This window comes from Solanum stenotomum, chromosome 8 (assembly GCF_019186545.1).
Source record: "Solanum stenotomum isolate F172 chromosome 8, ASM1918654v1, whole genome shotgun sequence".
In the NCBI taxonomy this organism is placed as follows: domain Eukaryota; kingdom Viridiplantae; phylum Streptophyta; class Magnoliopsida; order Solanales; family Solanaceae; genus Solanum; species Solanum stenotomum.
In genome coordinates, this window is record NC_064289.1 from 17,359,892 (window position 1) to 17,387,281 (window position 27,390).

At 35.4% G+C, this 27,390-nt stretch overlaps 2 protein-coding genes and 2 pseudogenes across 2 annotated transcripts in view; 3 read left to right on the forward strand and 1 right to left on the reverse strand.

Moving 5' to 3' along the window:
* LOC125874446 (uncharacterized) overlaps positions 1-11,723 on the forward strand; it is a 341,050-nt gene extending 329,327 nt beyond the window's left edge. Inside the window, exon 2 of the mRNA XM_049555343.1 lies at positions 11,673-11,723. Within this exon, the coding sequence (XP_049411300.1) occupies positions 11,673-11,713 (41 nt within the window). The 3' untranslated portion in view covers positions 11,714-11,723. The remainder of the gene's footprint in view (positions 1-11,672) is intronic.
* On the forward strand, positions 9,524-10,068 carry LOC125872257 (uncharacterized; annotated as a pseudogene).
* On the forward strand, positions 11,212-11,668 carry LOC125872258 (uncharacterized; annotated as a pseudogene).
* A 3,974-nt stretch (positions 11,724-15,697) lies between the features above and the next one.
* LOC125873556 (uncharacterized) lies at positions 15,698-26,711 on the reverse strand. Its single transcript, XM_049554464.1, has 4 exons — positions 26,318-26,711; positions 16,200-16,768; positions 16,036-16,096; positions 15,698-15,864 (listed from the first exon to the last, which is right to left on the reverse strand). The coding sequence occupies exons 1-4, from the start codon at positions 26,709-26,711 to the stop codon at positions 15,698-15,700; spliced, it is 1,191 nt and encodes a 396-aa protein (XP_049410421.1).
* Positions 26,712-27,390: the final 679 nt, after the last annotated feature.

A 27,390-nucleotide genomic window follows, 5' to 3' on the forward strand; every position in this document is an offset into this window, starting at 1 on the left:
TCCAATAGGCCTTAGTTTTGCCCCGACGTTGCTCGGCTGGCTTAGATCCCTGTAGACTGGTGTAGCAGACTTGATTCTAATAGTTTGGGCCTTAGTTAGGCGATACTCTTTCTCCGACTATAGTTATCCTTATTTTCCCCGATGTTACGGCTTCACAAGTTACATCGGCGACACTAGTTCTACTTCGCGGTTTGAATTTGATTTTCGATTTGGTTCCAAGGACTTACATTGATTGGCTAAGTATGGACGGCGTTCTACGAACATTTATGAGTGTGGATCGATTAGGACTCTGTCAGCAGCTACATTGGCACCTTTATAGAGCATCCAGTTTAAGTTCCGGCCTCTATCGCCCAGATACTTATATAGAGCATCCGGTTTAAGGTCCGGCCTCTATTTCCCAGATACTTATATAAAGCATTCGGTTAGAGTTCCGGCCTCATATACTTGATATTTGTGATTGGTTACTTGGGTACTTTTGGTGAGCATCCGGTTAGAGGTTCGGCCTCCGTACTGTCAGATTTTACTAATTAGGGTTGAGGTTCTGATTCTTGTTCTTCGTTCTTGGGTTCTTTTATGCAATTCTCTTTAGTTATAGTTATTTTGTGTACTCGTCGGGCTTATCGGGGTCCGTTCGGGTTTTTATTTAACTTGCGCATGAGTGTACCTTCTGGGCTTATGGGGGCCCAGTTAGGTGTAGTTAGCTTATAGATTACTTTAGTTAGTTCTTTGTACACTCGTGTGCATTCCGTTGTTAGTTAGATTTTAGTTCTTGACTTCGGTTTGTGTTATTCCTTCTTTTCATATTGCCTTTACTTTTCAAGTTCAGTCGGCCTATGATGCCTACTGGGTACCGGTTGTTTTGGTACTCATGCTACGCTCTGCATCTATTTCGTGATGCAGGTCTGGGAACTAGTAGCTAGCGTTGATCGAGCTTGGAGCAAATTGATCCGGAGACGGGAGTGAGCACACGACGTTCTGTACTATTTCAGTCTCCATCTGTATATATAGACTTGTCTTTTACCTTTCGAGACAGTCCAGTCTCTGTTGTCCACTTTTGGGACTTGTACTCATTTTGTTAGTAGCTCTGTACTAGTGACTTCCAGGTTCTGGGAGGGATCTTTATTTGTATATATGTTTTTGGTTTGCTTCCGCCTGTTTATATTGTTATTTGCCTACTCTTGTTTAGTTTCTACCCTCAGACCCATTACTTGTTGTTCCGGGTTACGGGGTGGCTTACCTACTACTGGGTTATAGTAGGTGCCATCATGACTTGAGAAATTGGGTCGTGACATGATTTGGGTACTATAGATTACATGACAGATAATCCCAATTTTTTTTCTAAATTTCGATCACATTAAGCACCATCCTTTGTTACCATAGCTTACAGATCTAGTTATACCATTGAGGGATTTGGGACCGTTTACCCCACTTCATCTATTACTTTGTCCTCTGTGCTAGGTTTACATAGTGTTGCCTTTAATCTAATTTATGTGAGTAAGATTACCAAAAACCTACAATGTTTTGTCTCTTTATTTCCCGATTATTGTCTTTTTCAAGATCTTATGACAAAGCAGATTATTGGTAAAGGACATGTATCAGACGGTCTTTACATTCTTGATGAATGGATACCCCGTTAGTGTCACGACCTGATCCTACACCCTGTACATGGCCGGCACTCAAGAACCATTTCTGGTCCCCAAGCGAACCCTCATCCTGGATGAATACAAGTGAAAGACTAACTCAAGTATGCAAAAGCTTAAAATTGAATTAAATTCAATAAACTCAACTTTAAAAATAATTTGAACAATACTCAATAGATAACTTAGAGTTTGTAAAAAAAACTCAAAGAAGATACATATTGAAAACTACTAAACTTTGTCCATCTATGAAGCCTCTACTATTACAGAAGGATGTCGGGACAAGATCCACGACATCTCAAAACTACTAACTGTAAGATAAATGTGAAGTCCTCCGAAATATAATAAGGCTTACCAAAGATTACTGGAACTGCAAGTGGTATCAACGAAGCTTTTGTTGATGACCCTGAATACTTGTATTTGCATTATAAAAGATACAGGCCAAATGAAGTCAGTACATGGAATGTACAAGCATGTAAGGGAAACTCTAAAGCATAAACATATGCTTGAACTGATGGAAAAGAAACATACTTACCTCTTCTCAACTCACTCAACTCAACTCGGAGAAAATAGTTCAACTCAACTCAGAGAAAATAGAGCTCAACTCAATGATAAGATATTCAACTCAGTAAAATAAGGCTCAACTCGATAATAAGATACTCGTCTCTATGAAATAAGGCTTAACCCAATAATAAGATGCTCGACTCTGTATACTCAACTCTGGATACTCAACTCAATATAAAACAACAATAAAAGATGCAATATATGGAAAGCTTTTAAAACAATAGATAGTAACTCAATGTATTAAAGACTACAATAACAACTTAGTTTGTATATAAAAATACAATATAACTCTGTGTCGGAGATTTTCTAACCGACAATCATCACTATGAGCTATGTGATGATACAATGTCTAGCCTACGCTACCAGAACTGTCCTATACTTTGCCAGCATATATAACCTACTACTAAGTGGATCTACTAGTCTATGCTAAAAAACATTAAGGAATCATCTAAAAAGTATGACCCTTTAATTTCTACCCATGTTGGCTACATGGTTTATGAGGACTTTGAGTTATCTGAACTCGTCCCCATATCGGTGCTCAATACTACTCCCAAAATATAACTAGCTCATATGTTTAAAAACATAACTTTTTCTCTGGTTTGAGATTTTTACTCAAAAATCTTTCTCTGAAAAGAGATGGTAGTCAAAACTGCTCAAAACTCTTTTGGAAATCGGTGTTTCCTCTCATCTTAAATGTGGAAATATTTACTCTTGGGAATACTTATTCCCATAAATCATTTTAAAGAAAATGAAATCAACTCTACTCTTTCTCAAACTCAGTTGTCCAAGTCTTAAAATAAGTTTAGAAAAATTTGTAAAAGACTTCTCAAAATAGGGTTCATGCCGAATTATGGACATGAACAACTCAATTCAAGGTTTTCAATAACCATACATAGAACTCAATACTCAGAACTCAACAACTCAGAACTCAAGAACTTCAGTGAGACTACTTGTTTCAAGAATGTTCAACTTAGAGGGTTAATGCAAAATTATGGGCATGAGCAACTCAACTCAAGGACTTCATGATACTACTCATCTCAAGAATGCTCAACTCATAAGGTTCATACGGAATTATGGGAATGAACAACTCAACTCAAGGACTTCATGGGTAACATGTAATAGTCCCATGATTAGGAATATAATCTTAAAAGGGTTAGGAATTTAATACTCAAGACTTAGAACTTGAATATACTACTCCTCTCCAAGATGCTCAATTTATGAAGTTCATGTGGAATTTATGGGCATGAACGACTCGACTCTAGGGTCTACATAACAATATGGATCTCATGTATACGACTCTTCTCATTCTCATACTTACTTCCTCAAAACTTAGCTCAAATCGATAGTTGATCACAAGGGATTCACAATTGAACTCAAAGACTTTCTTGAACTCTACTGAAAGGATCTCGTGATGATAATGTAGACTCATGAATACCTTCTCCTCATTCTCATACTCACTTGCTCAAGTCTTGAAACAAGTTATTTGAAATTGTAGAAGATTCCTCAAAAAAAACTCAAAGGGATTTCTCAAAATGTTCGAAAGAACTCTCAAGACTTAACTCTTAACTCTACCTTGAATTTGAATTATGAATTAAAGGTTATGATTCATGTTAATAATGATTTCTAGGTGTTTAGAAGTAGTTTAGAGTAGTTAGAATCAAATGGGAGTGAAGGTACACTTTAAAAGGACTCAGACGGGACAACCGATGGAAAAAAAGTGGGGGCAGGCGATCCTGGCGCACTGTTGGCGCAGAGCGCCAGCCCCTAAACTTCAGAGACATGATATTGGCGCACTACTGAGGCACCGCCCCAGCCCCCACCTGGTGCATCTGGGGCCCGCTGCCCCAGCCCCTCCCAGAACTCTTCGATGAATTTTCTTCTTTGATTTTTGGCCCTAATTCACCTAGAATCGAATGGTTTCTTCCCAATTCACTTAGATTCAAATACCCAACATAAGTACACAAGATTATACTAAAAAACAACCCTCAAATTTAAAGAATTTATCTCAAGAACTCAACAAACACATCCTAATTCAAGAACAAAAGCAATACTTCAAGAACACTCATCAAGAACTTAAATCTTTCAATCTTTATGGACAAATTCGAATATGTAAATCATGATTGCCGTGGGGATGGACAAACCCAACACTATGGAACTCACATACCTCTTAGGGATCAAATCCTTGGAGAGGGATAGACTTGAGGAGGACCTGATGACGAAAGAGTTGGTGCAGGACATGTATCATTGGTCGCTTGTCGGCTGGATACTGTCGACCAAGGTAATGGTTTTAAAATTAAGGGACATGGTAGGGGTCAAGCTTAACCCCATACACCTATGGCACACAACCAAGGTGATGGTTTAATATAAGATAAAAACTTAAGGGGGTTAATATTATAGGATAAAAATCTAAATTGAATCATTTGTAAAAATTTAAGGGTCATTTGTAAAAAGATTCACCTAACATCTTCATTCTCCAACAATGATCCTCGTCCTCAAATTGTGGTTTGTGCCTTTAAATTGCTATTGCTGACTTTGTCCTCCCCACTCCCCTATTAAGCTGTAATTATGTCGTAGATTCTGGATAAATTCAGTCGAAGGGTCGTTAAGAAGGCGGTAATCTTTGATGAAACTCCAGCAAAACTTGAAAGTCGGAAGAATGACAGGAAAAAATTCTAAAGAGAAGGTGTGATGGAAGTAAATCAAAAATGGCAGAACTTATATAGATTTTGGAAAAAGAAACATCAGTCTTGCCTTGATAGTGGGCCATGGTTTTTAACCAATCACAGGAAGACACGTGCTCAAAGCATAAAAGGCGAAGGGACATGTGTCACGTCAAGAAATGTCGGAGGACTTCTCATTTGCTTTTGTCCAAGAATTGAAATGTTTTCCATTTTTCAGTCACACTTATTTGAGTACCCAAAAAAATAAAATAAGGGACTATCTATATAGGGTAAAACTCAAAGTCGATAGATTGGCAAAAGTGACAGGTCAAGCGTGAATAAGAAATTGATGCCACAATGTGAGCCCACCTAGCTCTGAAGATGCATCACCAGATATGAGACACAAATCAGATAAGGTAAGTTTGAAATTCAACCATTACAAGAAAGTTCAGGATTAGTGTCAACTGTTACAAAGTAGCAATAATAAGTATGAATAGGTTTTTATTAACTATAGTTTTTAAACATTAGCGGCAAATTATAGTTATTTCCTTAATCTTCCCTTTTTATCTGCTAACTTTTTAAGCAGTTCTAAGAAAATCGATAGTTAATTACTAGTTAGAGCTAATGGTATTGGTTCATATTAGGTTTAAGCTGGTTTTCACAATACGTGGGAGTAAAAATATATTAGTCTAACTCCTATGAACAAATAGGAAATTTCCTCGTTCACAATTGATTTGCTTATTTGCGAAAACAATTAAAGAGCAATTTATATGGTTATATATATATATATATATATATACTTTAGTAGAATAATTTAATTTTAATATATGAATAACATCACCTATGGTGAAAAATATTTCATTTCAGTAAGTTTCTACCTTATCTTTGTGAAATTGTAGTCTTCTCTTTTTTCTTGCTGCATACATATCATATAGTTGTTGTCTAATGAAAGTATCTAGTATCTTATAGAAGTTGTTTGATGATATAAAATATTTAAATTTTTCAATAATAAAAATTAATAGATGAATAAAATCTAAAGTATTATTTATATAATCATTAATTTAATTTAAGATCATTTTATGGTCAATCACTATTTTCTTGTCTATTTTTATATAGCCAGTAAGGAGTGCATCTTGTGATATAACGAAAAATTATATGGAATAATACATAGCCAATGAAGAAGGAAGACAAAAATGTATGTTCATGTTAAATTCACTCTAGTGTTCCATTTGATTTAAATCTCTTGCCACCAACACTTTACTTTCTCCGTTAATTTTTACATACATATCTATTAAAAAATAATTATTATCATGGCTATGTTATCATATATATTATAAGTAAAAGTGAAAATCTATTTTTGAAATAGTGAATTTAACATCAAAACTAATAATTCAATGGACTACATTGATACCCATTGTTTTAGCAAAATTAGGAAGAAACTCTTTCGTTTGAGGGAAAAGAATAAAAAACAAAAAAACAAAGAAGAAATATCTTACCCAAATCATATGCCTTTTTTCATATATGTTTAATATTATTGTCTCTCCCACAACTTTTCGTCACTGTAACTCATGAAAATGGTAAGAAAAAATACGATTGTGAATTGTTGAATGATTTGCTACAATTGTTTCACCAACTCTTTTCTTATGAGGTACCTCGAATTTTGTTGAATTTCGATCTTAATCAATCTTTGCAAATAACACTTGAGATTTTTTAAGATGAAGAAGAAGAAGAGTAGAGAACTTAAAGATTGTAGTTTAAAGTGTGAGGAAACCCCTCTATTTATAGCTACCAAATAGTAGTATGAATAGGTGTTACTTGTGCCTTATCCGAAAAGTCACAACCTTTCAAAAAAGTCACTGCTTATCGAAAAAGTCACAACCCTTTTAAAATGGCACAACTCATCAGAAAAGGCACGGCCCTTTAGAAAAGTCATAACCCTTCTAAAAAATCACAACCCTTTGAAAAAGTCACAACTCAATGAAAATGTCACAACCCGTCAAAAAAGTCACAACCATTTGGAAAAGTCACAACTCATTGAAAAAGTCACAATTCTTTAATTTGAAAATGTATCTACTTTCAATGTAATAAAATTAATTAAATTAATAACTAAAATAAATTAAGCATTTTTAATTGGGGGTATTATAGTAATTCAGCATTCAAGTTTGGGAGTTCATGTTTTTAAGGTAGTACTAGTATCACGGCACGTGCGTTGCAGTGTGTATCATATCATATAGTATACGATGTTGTAAAATAGAATTAATATTACTAAATTTAATGTTTTTAGTAAATAATTTTAACTGAAAGAATATTGGGTAGGTGCTTTTAAATGATTAATATAGTTTTTCATAAAGTTAATGTTTTTTGAGTAATAAATGACCAGATATCATTGAAACATTTCAAAATGCATTCAAAAAATTTAAATTGGAGAGAAAGTGATATTTCTTAAGTAGTATTGTTCTTTACTTTACTCAATCTGGAAAACAAACTTAACCAACAAAACAGAAAAATAATATCAAGATAAAAAAATGGCCAGCATTAACTTTTCCTCTTGAGGTTATGACTGTAAAATATTTTAATATTGTATCTTTAAACATGATATATCTTGTACAAAATATTATTATTCAATTAATATTTGAGTAAGGCTATGATATAGATGTAATTTTCCAAAAAAACAAAAGTGTACTTAAATAGTGAATGTTAATACTTTTATAAGTAGAATGTTATAGAGAAAAGTATATTACGTCAATAATTAGTTCTAAAGAAAATTATCCTTTATTTTGCCACATACATATCATATAGATGTTGTCTTATGAGAGTATCTAGTATCTTATATATGTTCTATCGTGATATAAAACATTAAACTTTTTCAACTAAAAAATTAAAAGATGAAGAAAATTTAAAGTATTATTTGGAGAATTTTTAATTTGATTTAAGATCATTTTATGATCAATCACTATTTTCTTATTATTTTTATATAGCTAGCAAAGAGTGTATCTTGTGACATAACATTTTCTTTGATCAAAATGAACACAAAATAACAAGAAATTAATAATTTATAAAATTAATATTCAACATAAATATAAAAAAAGTAAAGATATGTGGATCAATTCATTGCCAATGAAGAAGGAAGGTGAAAATATATGTTCATGATATATTCACCCTAGTGTTTCATTTGATTGAGATCTCTTGCCAACAAAACTTTACTTTCTCCGTTCATTTTTACTTACATATCTATAATAATATAATTATTATCATGGTTATATTATCATATTATAAGTAAAAGTGAAAATATATTTTTGAAACTATAGACTTAACATCAAAACTACTAATTCAATGAACTATGTTGATGCCCGATGTTTTAAAAAAATTAGAAAGAAACTCCTTCATTTGATATTAAAAGAATATGAAATGGAAATACAAACAAGAAATATCTTACCCCAATTATGTGCCTCTTTTGTATTTGTTTATTATTATTGTCTCTCCCACATATTTATCTATTTATTTTATTACAAATAATAAACAATGTGTGTATTTAAAGTCTCTGTCAAATGAAAACACAAAAGAAATTAATCAAGAAACAAAATAAGAAAAATAAATGAAAGTTCCCACACACTATATATAGAAGATTTATTTGTGAAGCAAAGTTCAGAGATAATTGCATATTTCTTTGTTCTCTTCTTTTCTTCTTTAATAGAAAATCAATACCAAAATTCCAATGCTAAGAAGTTCAGCGAAACATATCAATGTATTGGGGATGAATCATTTATGAAAATTTTAAATGATCTCAAATTGTCACAGAAAAGAGATCCCCAAGAATTTATAAGGAGTGAATGGTTGTGATTTAAGACTAAAGAAACAAGAAGGTAGATATTGTTGTGACTATTCGTAGGTAATTAGTCTTTTTTTAATGAATAAAACATGTAGGTTAATTAAAGAGTATTAATGTTCTAAAATGATATAAATAATATTGATGTATGTATGTGATTAATATCATCAGAGGAAAATATAAGTGTGAATTGATGAATAATTTGCTACAATTTGTTCACCAACTCTTTCTTATGTGGTACCTCGAATTTCGTTGGGTTTCGAACTTAATCAACTATTGCAACTAATAGTTGAGATTTTTTAAGAAGAAGAAGAGTATAAAACCTGAAAAAATTGTAGTTTAAAAGAGAGAGGAAACCCGTCTATTTATAGCTAACAAATAGTAGTATGAATATGTTCTTATTGTGCCTTATTAGATAAGTCGCAACCCTTCAGTCCCTGCTCATCAGTAAAGACATAACCCTTTGAAAAAGTCACAATTCATCGGACAAGGCACAACCCTTTGGTAAAGTCACAACCCTTTGAAAAAATCACAATCCTTTGGAAAAGTCACAACTCATTGGAAATGTCACAACCCGTCAAAAAAGTCATAACCCTTTGGAAAAGTCACAACTCATCGCAAAAGTCACAATCGATTAATGTGAAAAGGTATCAACTTTTAATATAACATAATTAAATAAATTGAGTATTTTTTATTGGGGGTATTATAGTAATTCAACATTCATGTTTGGGAGTTCATGCTTTTAAGGTAGTATAGAAGATATAGATAGAAGATAGATAGATATAGATAGATATAATATATGATACGGGTAATGCGCTTTGCAGACAAAAAAACTAATGCAATTATCAATCTTTCCATCAGGGGTTAATAGAATCCCAAATTGCGCTATTGGAATTCTGAACCTTTTCAACATTTGTCTTCTTTCTTTTTATCGTTTCAACCCCAAAAATTCGGGTATGAGAGTACATCCTCTCTCCCTGAGTCCTAACATTGGCGGAATTCATTCTAATTTTTCAGAACAGCAACAACACATTCCTAATTCCACAATGAAGAAACTCCGGAGACTTCCTCACGTATTTAACTACTTTCGGGAATTTCCGTTCTGTTCTGATGCAGATGCGGAAATTGAAGAGAAGGAAGGATTCTACCGTTTCATGGCGAAAATCGAACTAGAAGGAGCTGGGGATGGACAAGTGAGGGCAAAGGTAGTAGAGATTCATCCTGGGGTAACGAAGATCGTTGTGAGAAAGGGAAATGGAGACGGTGAGGATGAACAATTGAATGTGGGTACATGGAGGTACAGGTTACCTGCTTCGAGATGCCAGAGTTGGCCACGACGGTATTTGTGGACGGAGAGCTTATAGTGACGGTGCCCAAGTAGCCCTCACAAATGCCCCTTGCATGCACCTGAATTAATGCGAAAAGTAGAACTATGTGGGCGTCTTTCTGTGTTGCTGCTCTCTCCTTGATACACGGAGTCTTGCATCATAGCTGAATGAGTCATGCACCAAATCTCTAGCTGGAATTGGTATTACCTCCAAGCTGCTTGTACATATTATGGCTCCATTTGCATTTCAGTTATTCCGGGATGATGTACAGATTTCAACATAAGCTAGTTATAGTGGGTTAACATAGGAGAAGTTAACTGTTCATCTCCATTTGAAATATTTGGATGAAATCAAATTTGAGTTCTGAATTCCCAGAATGTTTTAGTTAGAAGAAATAAATTTATGGTATAAACATTTGTACTTGTTACCAATGTTTTGGTAATTCCTTTTCAATTTCTGCAAAGTTTATCTTGTCCAAGGGTATAATTGTAAGCAAAATTTTATATAGTTGTGAGCCAAATATAAGTTTAAGTTGTTAATATAGTATAATGTTTATTATTTAATGCAATGAATCAAATGAAGAGCAATAAAATTAGGAATGAGGTTATCCGAGAAAAGGTGGGAGTGACTTTTGTGGCGGATAAGACGAGGAAGAGAAATTGAGAATGTACAAAGAAGGTGCATTGGGAGAAGTGATTAGACATGACATGGAAAATCTTTATATTACCGAAGACATGACTCTACATAAGGAGGAGTGAAGGTCGTATATTAGGATTGAGAAATAACAGGGGTGGAGAATTGTCTTCCCTTGCGAAGATTTAGGCTTGTTAGTGCCTCCTATTGTACTTGCCGTACTCTTGTAGTTCTTAACCTATATTGTTTATGTGTTTTCGACTATTACATTATTTTACTTATATTGTTTATGTGTTTTCGATTATCACAGTATTTTTCATTCTATATCAAACCAAATCTGGTTAAAAATAATTCTCTTGTTTTTCTTTTTTCCGAAGAAATCTCCACCTCCTCAAGCTCGATCCTGTTCACTATTTTAAATCTACCTCCCCAGCTATTTCATTTCTTAGAACCTCTCTTTATAACCCAAAATCCCTTTAAAAAATACAGACAAAAAACAAATGCAATTATCAATCACCATTTTTCTTCTTCTTCTGATCGTTTCAACCCCAGCAATTCAGGGTATGAGAGTACATCCTCTCTCCCTGAAACCAAACATTGGAGGAATTCATTCTAATTTTTCAGAACAGCAACAACACATTCCTAATTCCTCAATGAAGAAACTCCGGAGACTTCCTCACGTATTTAACTACTTTCTGGAATTGCCGTTCCGTTCTGACGCAGATGTGGCGGTGGAAGAGAAGGAAGGATTCTTCTGTTTCATGGCGAAAATCAAACAAGAAGGAGCTGGGGATGGACAAGTGAGGGCACAGGCAGTAGAGATTCATCCTGGGGTAACGAAGATCGTTGTGAGGAAGGGAAATGGAGACGGTGATGAGGATGAACAATTTAATGTGGATCTAGAGGTATTTGCCTGCTTCGACTATGCCGGAGCTGGCCACAGCGGTATTTGTGGACGGAGAGATTATAGTGATGGTGCCCAAGGATGACCATGGCCGTGGAGAGTTTGATAATGGATCTAGAGGTGTTTGGAGAGACGCTGACCAACTTGTTCTTGTACAATAGTTAACTTTTTCACATTTGATGTATCAATTACACAAATTACTAGCACATCAGAGTATATGTTTTTTCAAACAAAAATGACGAAACTTCAATCATGATATATCTAAAGTTCAGCCATATAAAACTTCAAACATTGTATAAAGTTACACTTTCTCGAGACTAACTTTGAACACCATTTGTTCGAAGTTGTTTGATATAGTACACGCAAAACAACAAGTCCTTGCCAATTGCAACATATAAATTTGTATGTTTACTTAAACAAGGTATATAATTCTTCCACATAATGAATAAACTTGGGCTCTTTCTGTTCAAGCACATGGTGATGATGTATAAATGTACGAGTAGCAATGTATCAAATCATTTTTATGATGATGCTGTCCAAACTAGCTCGCATCATTCCACTGTGTACTTGTTACCTCCCATCAACATTGAGTAACTTTGCAATCAGAGTTTAGGCAGATTGGTATCATCCAGTGTCTTTTGATTCTGACCGAGATTTTGATCTTGCGAGGTACCAGAGTTAGCTGTAATAATTCAGAAATTAACTTCATGAAAACCATTGTCCAAAATTTGAAGGATTAAAAGAATTTTACATGACATTAGAAATAGAGTAGTGTATGTTCCTGCCACAAGATTTATTGAGCACTGAACCAGAATTCCAGAAATACGAAAGACAACATATAGACATCATCCTTAGAAAAAATGGTTACACGTCAAGCCCAGCAATAAGAATCACAAGAACAATAACAACAATATCTATTTGGATATATCAGCCTAACAGATAGGCTGCAGTAAATCTGAGCGGTATTATAAAGGCAGAGAACCAATAACACGTATTGTTAGCTTCATTAACTTATATTTTAACATATGTTTTAATGATGCCACTATTCCTAAATGATCTGCGCCAAAAAAAAGAGACATCCAAAATCTGTGAAAAGAAGGCATGAATCAAGGAAGAATGACTTGTCTCAGATAGATTTGAATGAAGGAAAAAGAGCACACACTAACCACAAGAAAGAACAGGACACTGGGACAAATTTGAATACCTTGATTGAAGGAGAAAATCCCTTGGGTTACCTTAAGAGCAAAACACTGAAAACCAGATAAGAAGATTGCACAACTTTTCTTCTTCTCTGATCAATCTTAGTGACATTCCAGATCAGAGATTAATTGAAGATCAACTAATTGATATCAATTCAATTCTGTCCAAGCAACGGTAAAGAAGTAGCCAAGCAATATAAAAGCAGATCATCATCACAGAAGTATTAAGCATTAGTTATTGTAATTATTAGTTACGGTAACTAAAACTGTTTTAGAGTATCAATAGAAGATTCCCCTTACTGTTTAGGAGTTCAGGTAGTAGTTAGTTTACTTAAGTTTAGCTGTAGGTTGTTCTTATCTGTCGTATTTAAAGTTTGGGTACTGAATGAATATGATTCTCTTTTGACTACTTTCTTTATCTGATTTTGTATGGTATCCGAGCCATCATAACCTCTCACGAGTCAGATTATTTTTTTTCCCATCTATGGCTGGCGAAACAATCCATTCGGTTGTCACTTCTGGTGATGTTACTGCTTCCAACAGCAGTGCTTCTGCCGCTCCCTCTATCGTTCATGTGTTACAATTTAATCCCGCATCTCAGTTACCTATCAAACTGCAAGGTAACCTCAATTTCTCAACTTGGAAAGCCCAACTTGTGATGCTACTCAATAGCCATCAACTTATGGGACATCTTGACGGATCAAAACCGGCACCACCAATGAATCTTATCCACGATAACATTCTACTGCCTAATCTTTGGTATCAACTCTGGTTCTCTCAGGACCAACTGATTCAATAAGCCATGACGACATCTGTTGATCCTACCATTGCGCCAACTATTGCCACGGCTCCATCCGCTCAGAAAGCCTAGGAACTTCTTCACATGGCCTACGCAAATAAGAGCTACACTCGCATTTTTAGCTTGCGAGACCAATTGCAAAATCTTAAGAAAGCTTCTAAAATCCGTTACGGAATACTTACAAGAGGTTCGCGCTCTCTCTGATGCGCTCAAAGTTGTTGGATCACCATGAACAGATGATGAACTTATTGTTAAGATTTTAAGCGGACTGGCCCTCAGTACCGTGAAATCTCGGCTTCCATAAGATCAAGGGATTCTTCCTTGAGTTTTGGAGAGTTGTTTCACAAGCTCACATATTATGAGCTTTTTCTCAAGCACCAGGATCTTGAGAAGTCATCTTCCATAATCACAGCTGCTCTCACACAGAAGATGAACATGCCACCTCAGTCTAATAGGAACAATCGTCACTTCAACAATCAACAATGGAAACCACCTGTAACTCAACAGTCCAGCAACAACAGTCAGCAAAACTGAATGTCGAATTCGAGACCATCTGTCTGCTGCCAATTGTGCCAAAAATTAGGTCACACTGCAGATGTATGTTATTCCGAATCGCACAGCCATTTTGAAGCTAAGGCCAACTTTGCTTCTGGTCTTGGGTTTTGGATTCTGGTGCGACTCATCATGTCACCACTGATCCGCACAATCTTGAAGAGTATACAGGCAATGAGGGCATATCCATGGGTGACTGTAAAACCATTCCTATTACTCATACTGGTTCATCTCTTATACAAGCATCTAATTCTGCTTTTAGGCTTTCTAACACTCTTTGTCCTCCATCAATAAAAAAAACATGATTTCTGTCGCCAAGTTTTGTCAAGACAATCTAACATCAATAAACCAACAAGCTGTAGCTCGCTCATCCTGAAGCAGAGTACAAATCAGTTGCAAATGCGCTTGTCAAACTCATATGGGTGCGCAACTGGCTCAATTAATTGTGTATCACCATTCCAAATACACCCACAATCTTTTGTGACAATGTTGGCGTCACTTATCTCTGTCATAATCTAGTGTTTCATAGCTGTATGAAACATATTGCTGTGGACTTCTGTAATGTTAGGAACCAAGTTCAAGCACACCAGGTTTTTGTCACACACACACTCACGCTTGTGATCAACTTGCCGATACATTCATGATTTACAAAAGCCCTTGCCAAAACCAGCCTTTGAACAGTGTTGTTCCAAGTTAGGCATTGTTGCACTACGTCTAACTTGAGCGGGTGTATTAAGCATTAGTTACTGTAATTATTAGTTACCGTAATTAATACTATTTTAGAGTATCAATATAAGACTCCCCCTATTGTTTAGGAGTTCAGGTAGTAGTTGGCTTCCTTAAGTTTAGCTGTAGGTTGTTCTTAATCTGTCGTATTTAAAGTTTGGGTACCGAATGAATAAGATTATCTTTCGACTACTTTTCTGTTTTATAGAAAGAAGGTTGTGCGACTTCCCTTGAGCAAAAACCCTAGACACTCTTTTATCAGTGTATTCAATATAGTTTACTAGTGAAAAGAAAAGAAACTGAGAGATTAGAAAACTATAAGACTAGAGGATGTGGCCAACAAGTAAATTGGAATATTTCAGGTCAAGGAGTCCACAACAGGCAATCTGTCTAACCATAAACACTCAAACTCTAAGGAAACCTTGTAACCCGAAGGGACTGGATTAGGCACCACATTGGTGATCTGAACTAGTATAAAAATTTGTGTCAACTGTGTCTTTTATCTCTTTATGCCTTATATAATATGTTGTTTTATCTAATTGTCTAAACTCTAGGGTAGTCGACTTGAAGAAATCAACAGTCGACCAATTAAAACTTGACTAACATTCGAAAATAATTTCGATTCACCTCCTCACCCCACACCATCCTCTTTGGTTTCACATACTAATGTGGTGAGACAGATCATGGATGTGACATTCAATTCTATGCTGTAGGGGCTAGGCAGAACTCTTTACGCCAGGAGATGTTATTGCTGCAATTGACCAAAACAGCACCCTACAAGAGATCCTTGAGTGATCCATTCCTTTCTCTTTATGCTGATTATACCAAAGTTCCAAACTCTTAATAAGGAAGCTATTCATTTCCTTCATCTAGTTAGGACCAAGGAGCAGTTGGATAGCATTTAACTGATGCACTGGTTGTGCAATAAATAATTCCTCTTTCATATTCTTTCCAAGGCTCTCCAATTTTATTTTCTGGTCATATTGCAGTTTAGTTTGCACCAAGTGTTTTTGGTATTTGTTGACAACAGGAAGCACTGAAATAGACAAAACTTACAATGCGCAGATGTATATATTTGTATCATGAAATAGACAATACTTAAAACAAAATAAACACATTTGCACATAAATATCTTGCTCAAATACAGATATTCAAGTCAAAGTGATAGGTCAACACAAACACGACTATGACAAGGCAGAGAAGTTACCAGTGCTATCCACACAGATTTCCTTTTTGAATGCATCTTGAATGCTGACTCCTTTCATAAGCTGATATGATTATCAAATTGGTCATTCTAGTAACTGTAAACCTCAAAACTGGAAAAAGGATAGCATCATAGGAAACAAAGTACCATTAATCAATTAGCTATACCTTTGCATTGATTGATTCAATACAATGCAACAACTCTTTTGCACTACTTTTTTGTGAGCCACGCAAAATACAAATGCCAACATTCAAAATCTTTTCGATGTCAGCATAAGAAGCAACAGATGTGCAAATGTTTAAAAGCTTCAAAGCATGTGGAACCAAATCCGTCCTTGAATCACAATATCGACAGAGATACTCTGCATCCAAATTGATGCTTCCCCCGACTGTCCCAGCCATGTAACCTCGTAGAGCACACTCTAGATGGGAAACATGTCCACATATGTGGCCATCAACTACTGTAGCCTCACATCGGATGTAACTGTACCCATCATAGTCCAAAGTGATAAGCTTACGGCAAAGTATACAACAGCAGTCTCCGCAAAAACCAGGTTCACTGCAACAGAGATCACAAAATCTGGTGCCCGTCAAAGGATTTTCTGCTGTTAAACTGCTACAGATTCGGTTACCAGCCTTACAAATAATGGCTCCGAAAGGAGAATCAGACTGTAAAGGCTGCATTTTTGTCCCTGAAGATGTAGTCCTCTCATTCGTATCTGAGTCAAAACCAATATCTAAATAATGAAAAAAAATTGGCATAAGGTTAGTAAACTACCAGCAGTGACGGAGCCAGGATTTCAATTATGCCAAGCAGATTCAACAACTTACGATATGCAAAAAAAATCATTTTCCCTATCTATATGGAGTAATTTTTCAACGAAGCTCCGTCCCTGACTACGTGCACAGATTGTATAATCATGGACAAAATTCACTTCAAAAATAAAAAGATCCACCAAAAGGGGAGAAAAAAAATATAAATTTGTGTGGACTGACTAGATACTTGTAATGAATAGGAAACCAAGCTCAAATAACCATTTTCTTAAAAATCCAAATTCTTGAGAAAACTCAAAAAGTTTGACTTCAAAATTAGGAATTAAATAGCCTCTACTGATGGGGTTATAAAATCTTGAAGTAAACAGGGGGTAATAAAGATGGGGAGTTAAAAATCGTTACCCAATTGAAGAATCTCGAAAAGCCCCTTTAGAATTTCCTTTACCGAGCTTCCAAAGCTCAAAAGTAGTGAAATGAGGATGAATCCCCGATTTTGGAAAGAAGAATCTATCCAAGTCACTTTTACCCTTCGCAATCGCGACCCGATACCTCACAATTGCGATGAGTAATGTTGGTCAACTCATTAATTGACCATCGCAATTGCGACACAAGGCTACGCGATCACGATGCTCAAGATGCTATTGATATTGCAATATATATCCTCCATGCGATCGTGAAGCACAAGACCACATACCAATGTGGCAGCGACCAAGAGCCTTGCGATCGCAAAGATTACTTAACATGCATCAAATACAACACATCAGCAAACACCAAGACTCACCAAAATCACCTAATGAACCCTCGGGATTCGTTTGGAATTTTACACACACAAACCATATATGCTACCCAACCAAACTCGACGTTCCAGACTCAACGGAACGTCGGAACACAGATACGAAGTCTCTGTGACCCATTATCCGTTTAAGTCGCAATAAACTAACTTTTACTCATAAACATTAAACTGCCCTCGAAACCTCTGAAAACTCAACCAAGACCTCACGTAGGACTAAAATCATCCCCCGAATCCAGCGGTGTCATCAGAATTCCAATCCTAGCGTTCAAACTCAGAATGTTGACCAAAGTCAACTCTTGGCCTAATTATACTTAAACTTCCAACTCAAGGGCTCAAATCCACGAAAAGGACTCCATAATTGAAAAAACCTACACTTCTAGACCAAATTCCGCATTCTGGAGCTGATGGAACAAACTAAAGACCCTTTCGATACTCGTAGTTTCGATTGTTGTCAAAAACCACTTTTAACAACTTGAGGTGTCCAAACCTCTAAAACTTCCAAAAGTCTCAACTTTCCAATCCAATTTTAAAACCAACTTCATAAACTAAAAAGCATGACTTGGGAAAACTATCGAGAGGGGCAAAATGATAATTTTTCCAAAAGTGTAACACCCCGTATCCGAAAGAGGAAAGCTTAACAGATTTCAAAACTCCTAGGTGTCATCCACTCGGGCCAGCCACTACCCCTGGTGTGGGCCAGGGAGTGTAGGTGGGTCCATGGATGGGTGCCTTAGGAATTGTCCAGGCATGGATCACGGTTGGACCTACGGACCGTAGGTGGGTCCACGACCCGTGGTCCAGGAACCGTAGGTCAAGACAAAAGTCTCTGACCATCAACCATGGTTCACCAGGATGGACCGTAGGTCCATCCACGGTTCGTCGACTGGGTTCTTCGGTTGGTAGGTCGGTCAAAGTTGACAGTTAACTCAGGGGCAGTTCAGTCTTTTCCTAATTAATTAGTTCCTATACTATGTCATTTTGCCTATATTTAGAACCCCTATATAAGTCTTTTTACCCCCAAATTCACCCCATTTCAGTCAATCTTCCAAATTCCCAAAAGAAAAACCAACTCCTCCCAAATATTCTCTCTCTAAAACTTGAAGAAGAAGATTTCACCTAGGGTTTCAAGCTAAGGATCCAAGTTCTCCATTGAAGATAAGCAATTGGACTTGAGGTATGGTAGTTTTCATCCATGTATCTCTTTCATTCACAAAGTCCCCAAATTCCCCTATTTCAAATGGTAGAATTCCCCAATTAGCTAGGGTTTTCTTCAATCACCATGGGTTCTTTTGATTATTGATCTTAATGATTTGATTATGTTTAAATATGCATGAATTGATGATTTAGAATGTTTTTATGATGTTTCACCTTTGAACCCATGCAAACCCCTATGTTTTCCAAATTGTGATCTCAAAATATGGGTTGTTGATTATGAAAGAGGAGTTTTATGATCTAAAGTATGAAGTAATAGAATTACATGAATTTATGATAAAAATCCCTATCTAATGTTTGAATTTTAGATTTGGTGATTGAAAACAAACTTTGAACCTTGAAAGGGCATAGTGTGAGTTTATGCATGATCTTATGGAAACTATGTAAATGTTGTAAGGGTGCTTTGAGAGTGAAGTGCCAATGTTGTTGTTGTTGTGTTGTTGAAAGGTTACTCTCATAAAACACTTGCAACCATGATGTGAAAGGTTTTCTCACATAGAAAGGATTCTTAGGTTGAAAGGCTATTCTCACCTAATCAAATCAATGTATAAGAGCTATCCTAATTAACTAGCTTGAATTGACAAGATGACATGTCTTTCCATGGATAATGAGAATAAGTAAGAAAATAATATTCCATGGGAATTATGCTTAGCACCGTGTGGATATTGACATTGATATAGAAGCTCTCCCGTTAGTAGAGGCTGGGTTTCTAGGAGAAGTCTCATGAGATGGAAGCTCTCCCGTTAGTAGAGGCCGGGTTTCTAGTAACAATCTCCTTATCCCATAAACTATGTGCCCTCATAGGATGATTAGCTAATGAATCCATTTAAGCTAGAAGTTCATGGTTCTACCTTATGCATAGCTATCATACTTGGTGCATTTTTGTACTAATGCATACTCTTACCTGCATTTTTCTCAAATGTAGGGTCCGTCAGGCAGGGTTCCTATTTTAGTGGCTAGAGCTTGGTCTTTGATTCTTTCTGAGCTTGGTGAGTCCTCATGGTTTGAGGACGGACTTTCCTTATTCTAGTTTCTCCTTCGTATTTTCTTTTTTGAGTATGATATATGGGCTAGGCCCACTCTCATTCGATTGTAATATATTACTATGTTGAGACATTAGTTAGACTACCGCTTTTTCTATAAAACTGTTTTGGACTTAAACGTTGTTTTGCTCTTTATTGCTTTATTACTTTATGTTATGATATGATAAGTGGCTTGTATGGAGTCCTTCAGGGTTTTATACGCCAAGTTACATCTTGGGGGTACCCCTGGGTAGTGACAAAAGGTTTTAAAAAATGACCTGCAGGGTCATTACACGAGGTTGTGATGGTTCCGACACATACAGAGAAGATGCACATATGATTTAGTGCTGAAGTGTGAGAGGTTGGCTATGAATGGTTTCAAGAGATCGAGTAGGGGTAGGCGAATGAAACATTAAGGAGATGTGATTAGACATGATTTGTCGCAACTTAATCTTACCGAGGACATGACCTTAGATAGGGGTTATGGAGGTCACAAATTTGGGTAGAAGGTAATTTAGATAGTTAAGTGTTTCCTCACTTATTTCTCTATATTATTAGTCGTTGTATTATCCTTGTAGTTTTTTGTCTTTGAGTTTGGTAATATTTTTGAGAATTGGCAACAATGTATACTTCAACATTAACGATATGTCGGGGACCTTTTAGAAAGTCAGAAAAGAACAAAAAGTGTAATACTTAGAGAAAATGATCAAAATGGTCCTTAAAATTAACTATTCTCCGTTAAAAACTAACGTCTCCCCCCCAAACTCATCTCTCTTCTCTCCTTGCCCACTCCTCTCTGGTTCTTTACTGCATATTCTTTCTGAATAAGAGGATCTTAGTCCATCGCATATATATTGATGCCTATTCAAGCTTACACTTAACTTTTGCAACCTAATTTTTTCTTCTTCTTTGTTTAAGTAATTTCTTGCTTTTGGGAAAACTGGAAAATACACCAGACTCAGTGAAGGGGCAAAAAGAAAAAGCACACCTATTGATTTCATTTTTCGTTAAATTAACCCACTAGCTAATCCAATCCAAAAATCATTCAATTCACCCAAAAGAGATTATAAATTTATAGTAATAAAATAATAGAGAATTTTTTATGTGTGTAAATCATCCATAAGCATGGATATGCTACTGCTATGTAACATTATATTTCAAATTTTATTTTGTGTATCGTCCTCGAAGGAATAACTCTTTCTAAATATTTTTTTTGAATTCAACTAAAATATAGTCATTCATATCATTAACAGAAAATTGAACAAACAACTCAAATAATTAAGTACCATCAATTTTTCTAAAAGAAGATCGATGAAGAGTTGACAGTGAAAAAATAGCAAAAAACTAATATGAATGTAAAATTTATCAATATTTGGGATTAATTAACACAAAAGAGAAGAAAGTTAAAAAATGAAATAATGAAAAAAAAATTTTAGGAAGAGGATTCAGTTAAAAAGAGAAATGGAAAGGGATGCAGAGCATACTAGTACTGGGAGAAGAGAGAGATAATTAAGTTTGGGGAGGGATGATAGTTTTATCCGAGAATAATCAAATTTAAGGCTCAGGATCAAAATGATACTCATTTTACATATATTAAGGACTATTTCAATCAAATGGTATATATTAAGGACTAAAATAATTCAACTCCTATACATGAAGAACCATTTTGATCATTTTCTCTAATACTTACACGGATCCTAAGAACTATAAAAGTTGATTTGAATCCTCTAATCCTATGTCTTTACACCAAAAATATAGATGTTAATTATGTCTTGAATTATTCCCTTGTGTATTCTAGGAAACTATAATTCCTATTGGTTTAGAAGACCCTTTGTCCTAATAGATTTGGAAAAGGAAAATATTATTCTTATAGGATTGGAAAAACCTTATCCTTATAGGTTTGGCGCTACTTGGGATATATATATATATATATATATATAGGGGATATAGTTGGGATTCTATGATATGGTACATGATACACAATGTAGTCCTAAGAGATTCCCAAGTATTGTAAGCTTCTTCTTTTTTTCTTTCGTAGTGAAAAACTCTCTTTGCTTTTGTGGGGAGGAGTAGGCCTAGCGGAACCTCATTAAATCCTTGTGTTATTCTTCTTCTCTATTTTTTCATTGTTTGTGATTGTGTGCTAGTTAATTCATGATATTTCTGCAGCAATTGGTATTGGAGCTTGGTTAAGGTTTCTAGACATAATCAAGGGTTAAGATGTCTCCATCATCTTCAATAAAGTATGAAATAGAGAAATTTGATTGGTGGGGGGGGGGGGGGGGGGGGGGGGGGGAGGTCTAGTTTCAGTCTATGGAAGATTAGAATGAGATTGCCTTTGGTGTTACAAGGATTGTGAAAGACATTTGAGGAGGATTTTCCAAAAGTGTTGAAAGAAACAGAACAGGCAGACTTGAAGGAAAAGGCTTTGAGTGTGATATTCCTGAGCGTTAAAAGTAGCGTTCTAAAGGAAATTGCTAAAGAGAAATCTGCAGCAACAACATGGAAGAAATTAGAAGTTCTGTACTCTAAATAATCGCTGACAAACCACCTCTACTTGAAAAAAAGGTTATACAATCTCCGTATGAATGAAGGTACATGGGTCAAAACTCACCTGGATGAGTTTAATTCAATTATAATGGACTTGAAGAATGTAGATATCAAACTTGAAAGTGAGGATCAGAACTTAATCGTGTTATGTTCTTTACCACCGTCTTATGATACTTTTTTTGATACATTGTTATATGGGAAAGACAATATCTTAGTTGATGATGTTAGTAATGCACTAAAATCTAAGTAGTTGAGGAAGAACTTTCCAAATAGCAGAACTGATGGTGAAGAACACAACATACAAATTTTAATAGAAAAAGGTTTAACACCAGATCGAAGTCTAGAGACAGAAAGCAGAACTACTATGAGTGCGGGGAGCAGGGTCATTAAAAAAGAGACTTTCCTAGACTAAAGGAGAAAACAGGGAAGCAAAAGTTGATTACTCAACAAATATTGTTGACAATGGTAATAATTATGATGACATTGATTTTGTAGGGGAAGTTTTTGCTGTGAGTTCTGATCATAGGCAAAATTCTTGGGTTCTTAGTTCTGGTGCAACTTTTCACATGTGCCCATACAAAAATTAGTTTGCAACTTACGTACAGATGAGTGGTGCTGACACCTTGGTGATGATAATTCATTAGAGGAAGAGGGGATTGGTAACATCAACTTGAGAATGTTCGATGGCATTATTAGAATATTGAATTTTGGCATTTTCCTTTAATGAAGAGGAATTTCATTTCTCTTTCAATATTGGATGATCAAGGGTATAAGTTTCACTCAGAGAATGGAACACTTACAGTATTAAAGGCCCCATGGTACTCATGAAGGGTAAGCTTCATTCTAGACTGTGTTATCTACAAGCCAGTAAAGTTGAAAGGGAAGCAATTGTACCTTCTGGGAAGAGTGATCTGAATCAATCTCAATTGTGGCACTTGCGACTTGGACATATGAGTGACAAGGGATTGTCGTTGAACAAGCAGAATTTGTTGGATGATTACATAAATCAAGCTTTAAATTTTTATGAGCATTGTGTGTTTGGTAAGCAAATAAGGGTGAAGTTCAGCAAGAAGGCTTTACACAAGACAAAGACAAGTTAGATTATATACATTCGGACTTGTGGGGTCCAAACATAATTCCCTCCAAAAGTGGTGAAAGGTACTTTATGACTTTGATTGATGATTACTCAAGAATGGTATGGGTGTATTTCTTGAAAACAAAAGATGAGGCATTTTCAACATTTGTTAAATGGAAGACGATGGTTGAGAGGAAAATCGAAAGAAAAGTTAAACGTCTTCGAAATTGGAATTTTGCAACTTAGAGTTCAATAACTTATGCAACAGAGAAGGCATAGTGAGACACCACACTTTTATTGGAAAACCACAACAAAATGGTGTTGTAGTACATATGAACAGAATACTTTGTGATAGAGTATGACGTGTGCTTTTATGTGTTATCAAGGATTTTTGGGCTGAAGTCATCAATACATCTTGTTATTTGGTCAATAGATCTCCCTCTACAACCTTTGAGTTTAAAACTCCCTTTGAAGTTAGGTCCGGTTGGCCTATTGATTATTCAAATTTAAGAGTATTTGGGTGTCCTGCTTATGCTCATGTAAGGGATGGAAAACTTGAGCCGAGTTCAAAGAAGTGTATATTTCTAGGGTATGCAACCGGAGTGAAAGGTTACAGATTTTAGTGCACAGAAGAAAAGACTCCGGGGTTAATTATTAGCAGGGATGTGACATTCAATTAATATGCCTCAATAGACAGTTAGAAGGAAAAGGCAATAGCAGAAACAGATCACGGTGTTAGTTACCGTATTCAGCTAGAAGTTGAATCTCTACTAGCTCGGCCAAATAGTTCAAAAGTAGAGGATGTGCAAGAAATTAATCAATATGATAATGATGATGCACCTATACAATAACAATCATATAGCATTGCAGCAGGAAGGAAAAAAAGAGTGTCAACCATAGAAAAAGATTTGCAAACGTGGTTACTGAAAACCTTTTTAGATATGTAAATTTTATAGAATTTGCTTTTTCAGTTGCAGAGACCATTGGCGTGCATGGGCCTAATAGCTATAAAGAAGCTATTTCTAGTTCAAAAGTAGATCGATGGGTTGGTGCTATGGGTGAAAATATTAAGTCTCTTTAGAAGAATCAAACATGGAAGCTTGGTTCATTGCCAAGGGGATAAAAAATAGTCAAACATCGTATTATCTGAGATGTTGTATCTAAAGGGGTTGTTGATGTAAAGCAAGTGTCTAGACATAGTAATACAGGAGATATGATGACCAAGACAATCCGGACCAATAATTTTAGGCATTGCCTAGACTTGATTGGTGTGACTTGTACTCAGTAAGCCCTTTGGAGGGTTGGGAGCAAGACAAATATGTGTTATTTCAATGATGAAAGGAATTCAAGCCAAAGGGAAGATTTGTTAATTATGTCTTGAATTATTCTCTTATTTATTTTAGGAAACTATAATTCCTATTTGTTTAGTTAGGAGACCCTTTGTCCTAATAGATTTGGAAAAGAAAATTATTTTTCTTATAGGATTGGGAAAACATTTTACATATAGGTTTGGGGCCACTTGGGATTTATATATAGGGGATATAGTTGGGGATTCTCAGACATGATACACAATGTAGTCCTAAGGGCTTATAAGTGGTCATTTGGTTGGGAACAAGTATCCCAGGATTAGTTATCCTAGGATAAGTTATCCCACCAGGTATATGGGATTACTTATCCCATCACTATGATCTAAATGGTGGGATAAGTTATTCCAAACATGACAACCAAACAAGATACACAAAATTTATTCCATCACTATTTTCTTATCTCATCACTATGATATAAAAGTATTGTAAGCTTCTTCTTTTCTTTCATAGTGGAAAACTCTCTTTGCTTTTGTTGGTAGGATTAGGCCTAACCTAACTTCATTAAATCTTTATGTTATTCTACTTCTCTATTTTTCTTTGTTTGTGATTGTGTGCTAGTTAATCTACAATATTTCCTCATCAATAGAGATACAATGCAATTCCATTTAACCTTGTGAATGAAATTGGATATATCTTCAAAAATCCCACTATTTCTCTTCTTCCACCTTTGAGCTTGGTTATTATTCATTTCGTTTTGTAGTTCAATTATTGTTTTACCTTGTTTTGACTTTTGTTCAGGTTGATTTGTAAGATTGTCTATATTATCTTGCTATAACTTTTTCATTTATGTTATTTCTTTTTCTATACTACTTTTGACTGTTTTTCTCGAGCTAAGGGTCTATCATAGATAGCCTCTCTACCTAGGTAGGAGTAAGGTCAATGCACACTTTACCCTCTTCAAATCCCATTTTGTTGGATTACATTGGGTATTTTTCTATTGTGAATAATTAAACATTATAAAAACAGGTAGACATTCTCCAAAATACAACAACCATTCCAAATATTTTCTGTACGAACAACACATTTGTGTTTACTTTTATATATTTTGATTCTTATAATACATAATTCGACAAAAAAATGGATGTCAATGACTTCCCTAATAATTTCTAAAGTAAAATGAGTAACCTCAAAGCTTAACCAACATATATATATACTACCTGTAGGTAGAGTTGTTAGATAATGAGCTACATCCATTATTCTCTTGAATAATTAATGGAAAAANACTATTTCCAAATTCAAGCTTCTTCATATTCATTTCAAATTGCCGGATGTTACAAAAGTCCATGGACAAGGATACATATGTAAAGGCCAAGGGGTGAGACAGGTGATTTAGAATTTGTCCTTACACACAACTATTGTTCCAAGTGCATTAAATTTATTTGGAAATTTAGTATACACAGTGAGCCATGTGTTAAGTGTTGTTTCTTTTAATTGATGCAAACAACTGAATAAATCTCTACATACTATATACCAAAGAGCTTGTGGAAGCTAACCTTTTGAGTTTGGCGACTGCTTTGAAGGAATCATCCAATTGAATGAGGCAAAGAATTGGTCGATATCCATACTAGGATACTCAGATTGGACAAACTTTTTAATTGAAGTCTTACTTCGGAAAGCATTTTTCTTTCCATCTTTCGGTGCCTGAAAACGCTCCGGAAGATACAAATATCTATCTTTGAAGGTGCCTGAATTTGTAGCTCTTTTCCCTGTCCTCCAGCCCCACTTATCACCAACATTTGGCCAATCCACAGGCGCATATGGTAAACCTCCACCAGAGTCATACTCAGAAACTGGATAAAGTTGAAGCCCAGTTTCATTGATTCTAGATGCACTCCCATTATATACAACAAGTGCTAGACTCTCCCCAACCTCCTCCTTGCCTGACATTTAGATGGAAATCTCTAACTCTGTTGATACCAATGACAGTCTAAAACCATGGAAAAATAAAAAGGAAACGTCAAAAGTCCACATCAGAAAGCAAACTGTTTTTGGCTGTAATAAATATATTGTAAGAACAACAAGTATTGGCAACCTGACCAGTAGAATGCTTGTGTATAATGCAACATGATTGACATAAACATTTGAATTCATACAACACTTTATCGGTTTCCCCATTGATACTATGTTTTGAATTTACTTCACCCCTAATTTTAGAAGACAACAATCAGTTCAACTATATATTTAATTACACTTTCTATTTATAGGAGACAGTTCCATTTAGAATAGGCAGTTAGAGTTTGCACTTTTATTTAGTGGCAGAACTAGTTACTGTCAATGTAGTTAATTGGATCCCCTTCACTGAAAAATTATATTGTTCAATTATGACAAACCTAATCTTTTTAGTTATGTGTAAATTGTTGAATCCCCTTGGCATAAGGGAAGATACCAGTGTAGTGGACAATGGGGTTCAAAATTTGTTTTAGATCATATATTAAAATCTTAGGTGTACATTCTAGTATTTATCTCAAAATTTATATTCTAAATCTCTATCAGCCAATGCTGTAATTGCATCTGCCAACTCCAGATTACATGTTTATAAATAGCAACCGACACTTGATACATTCCA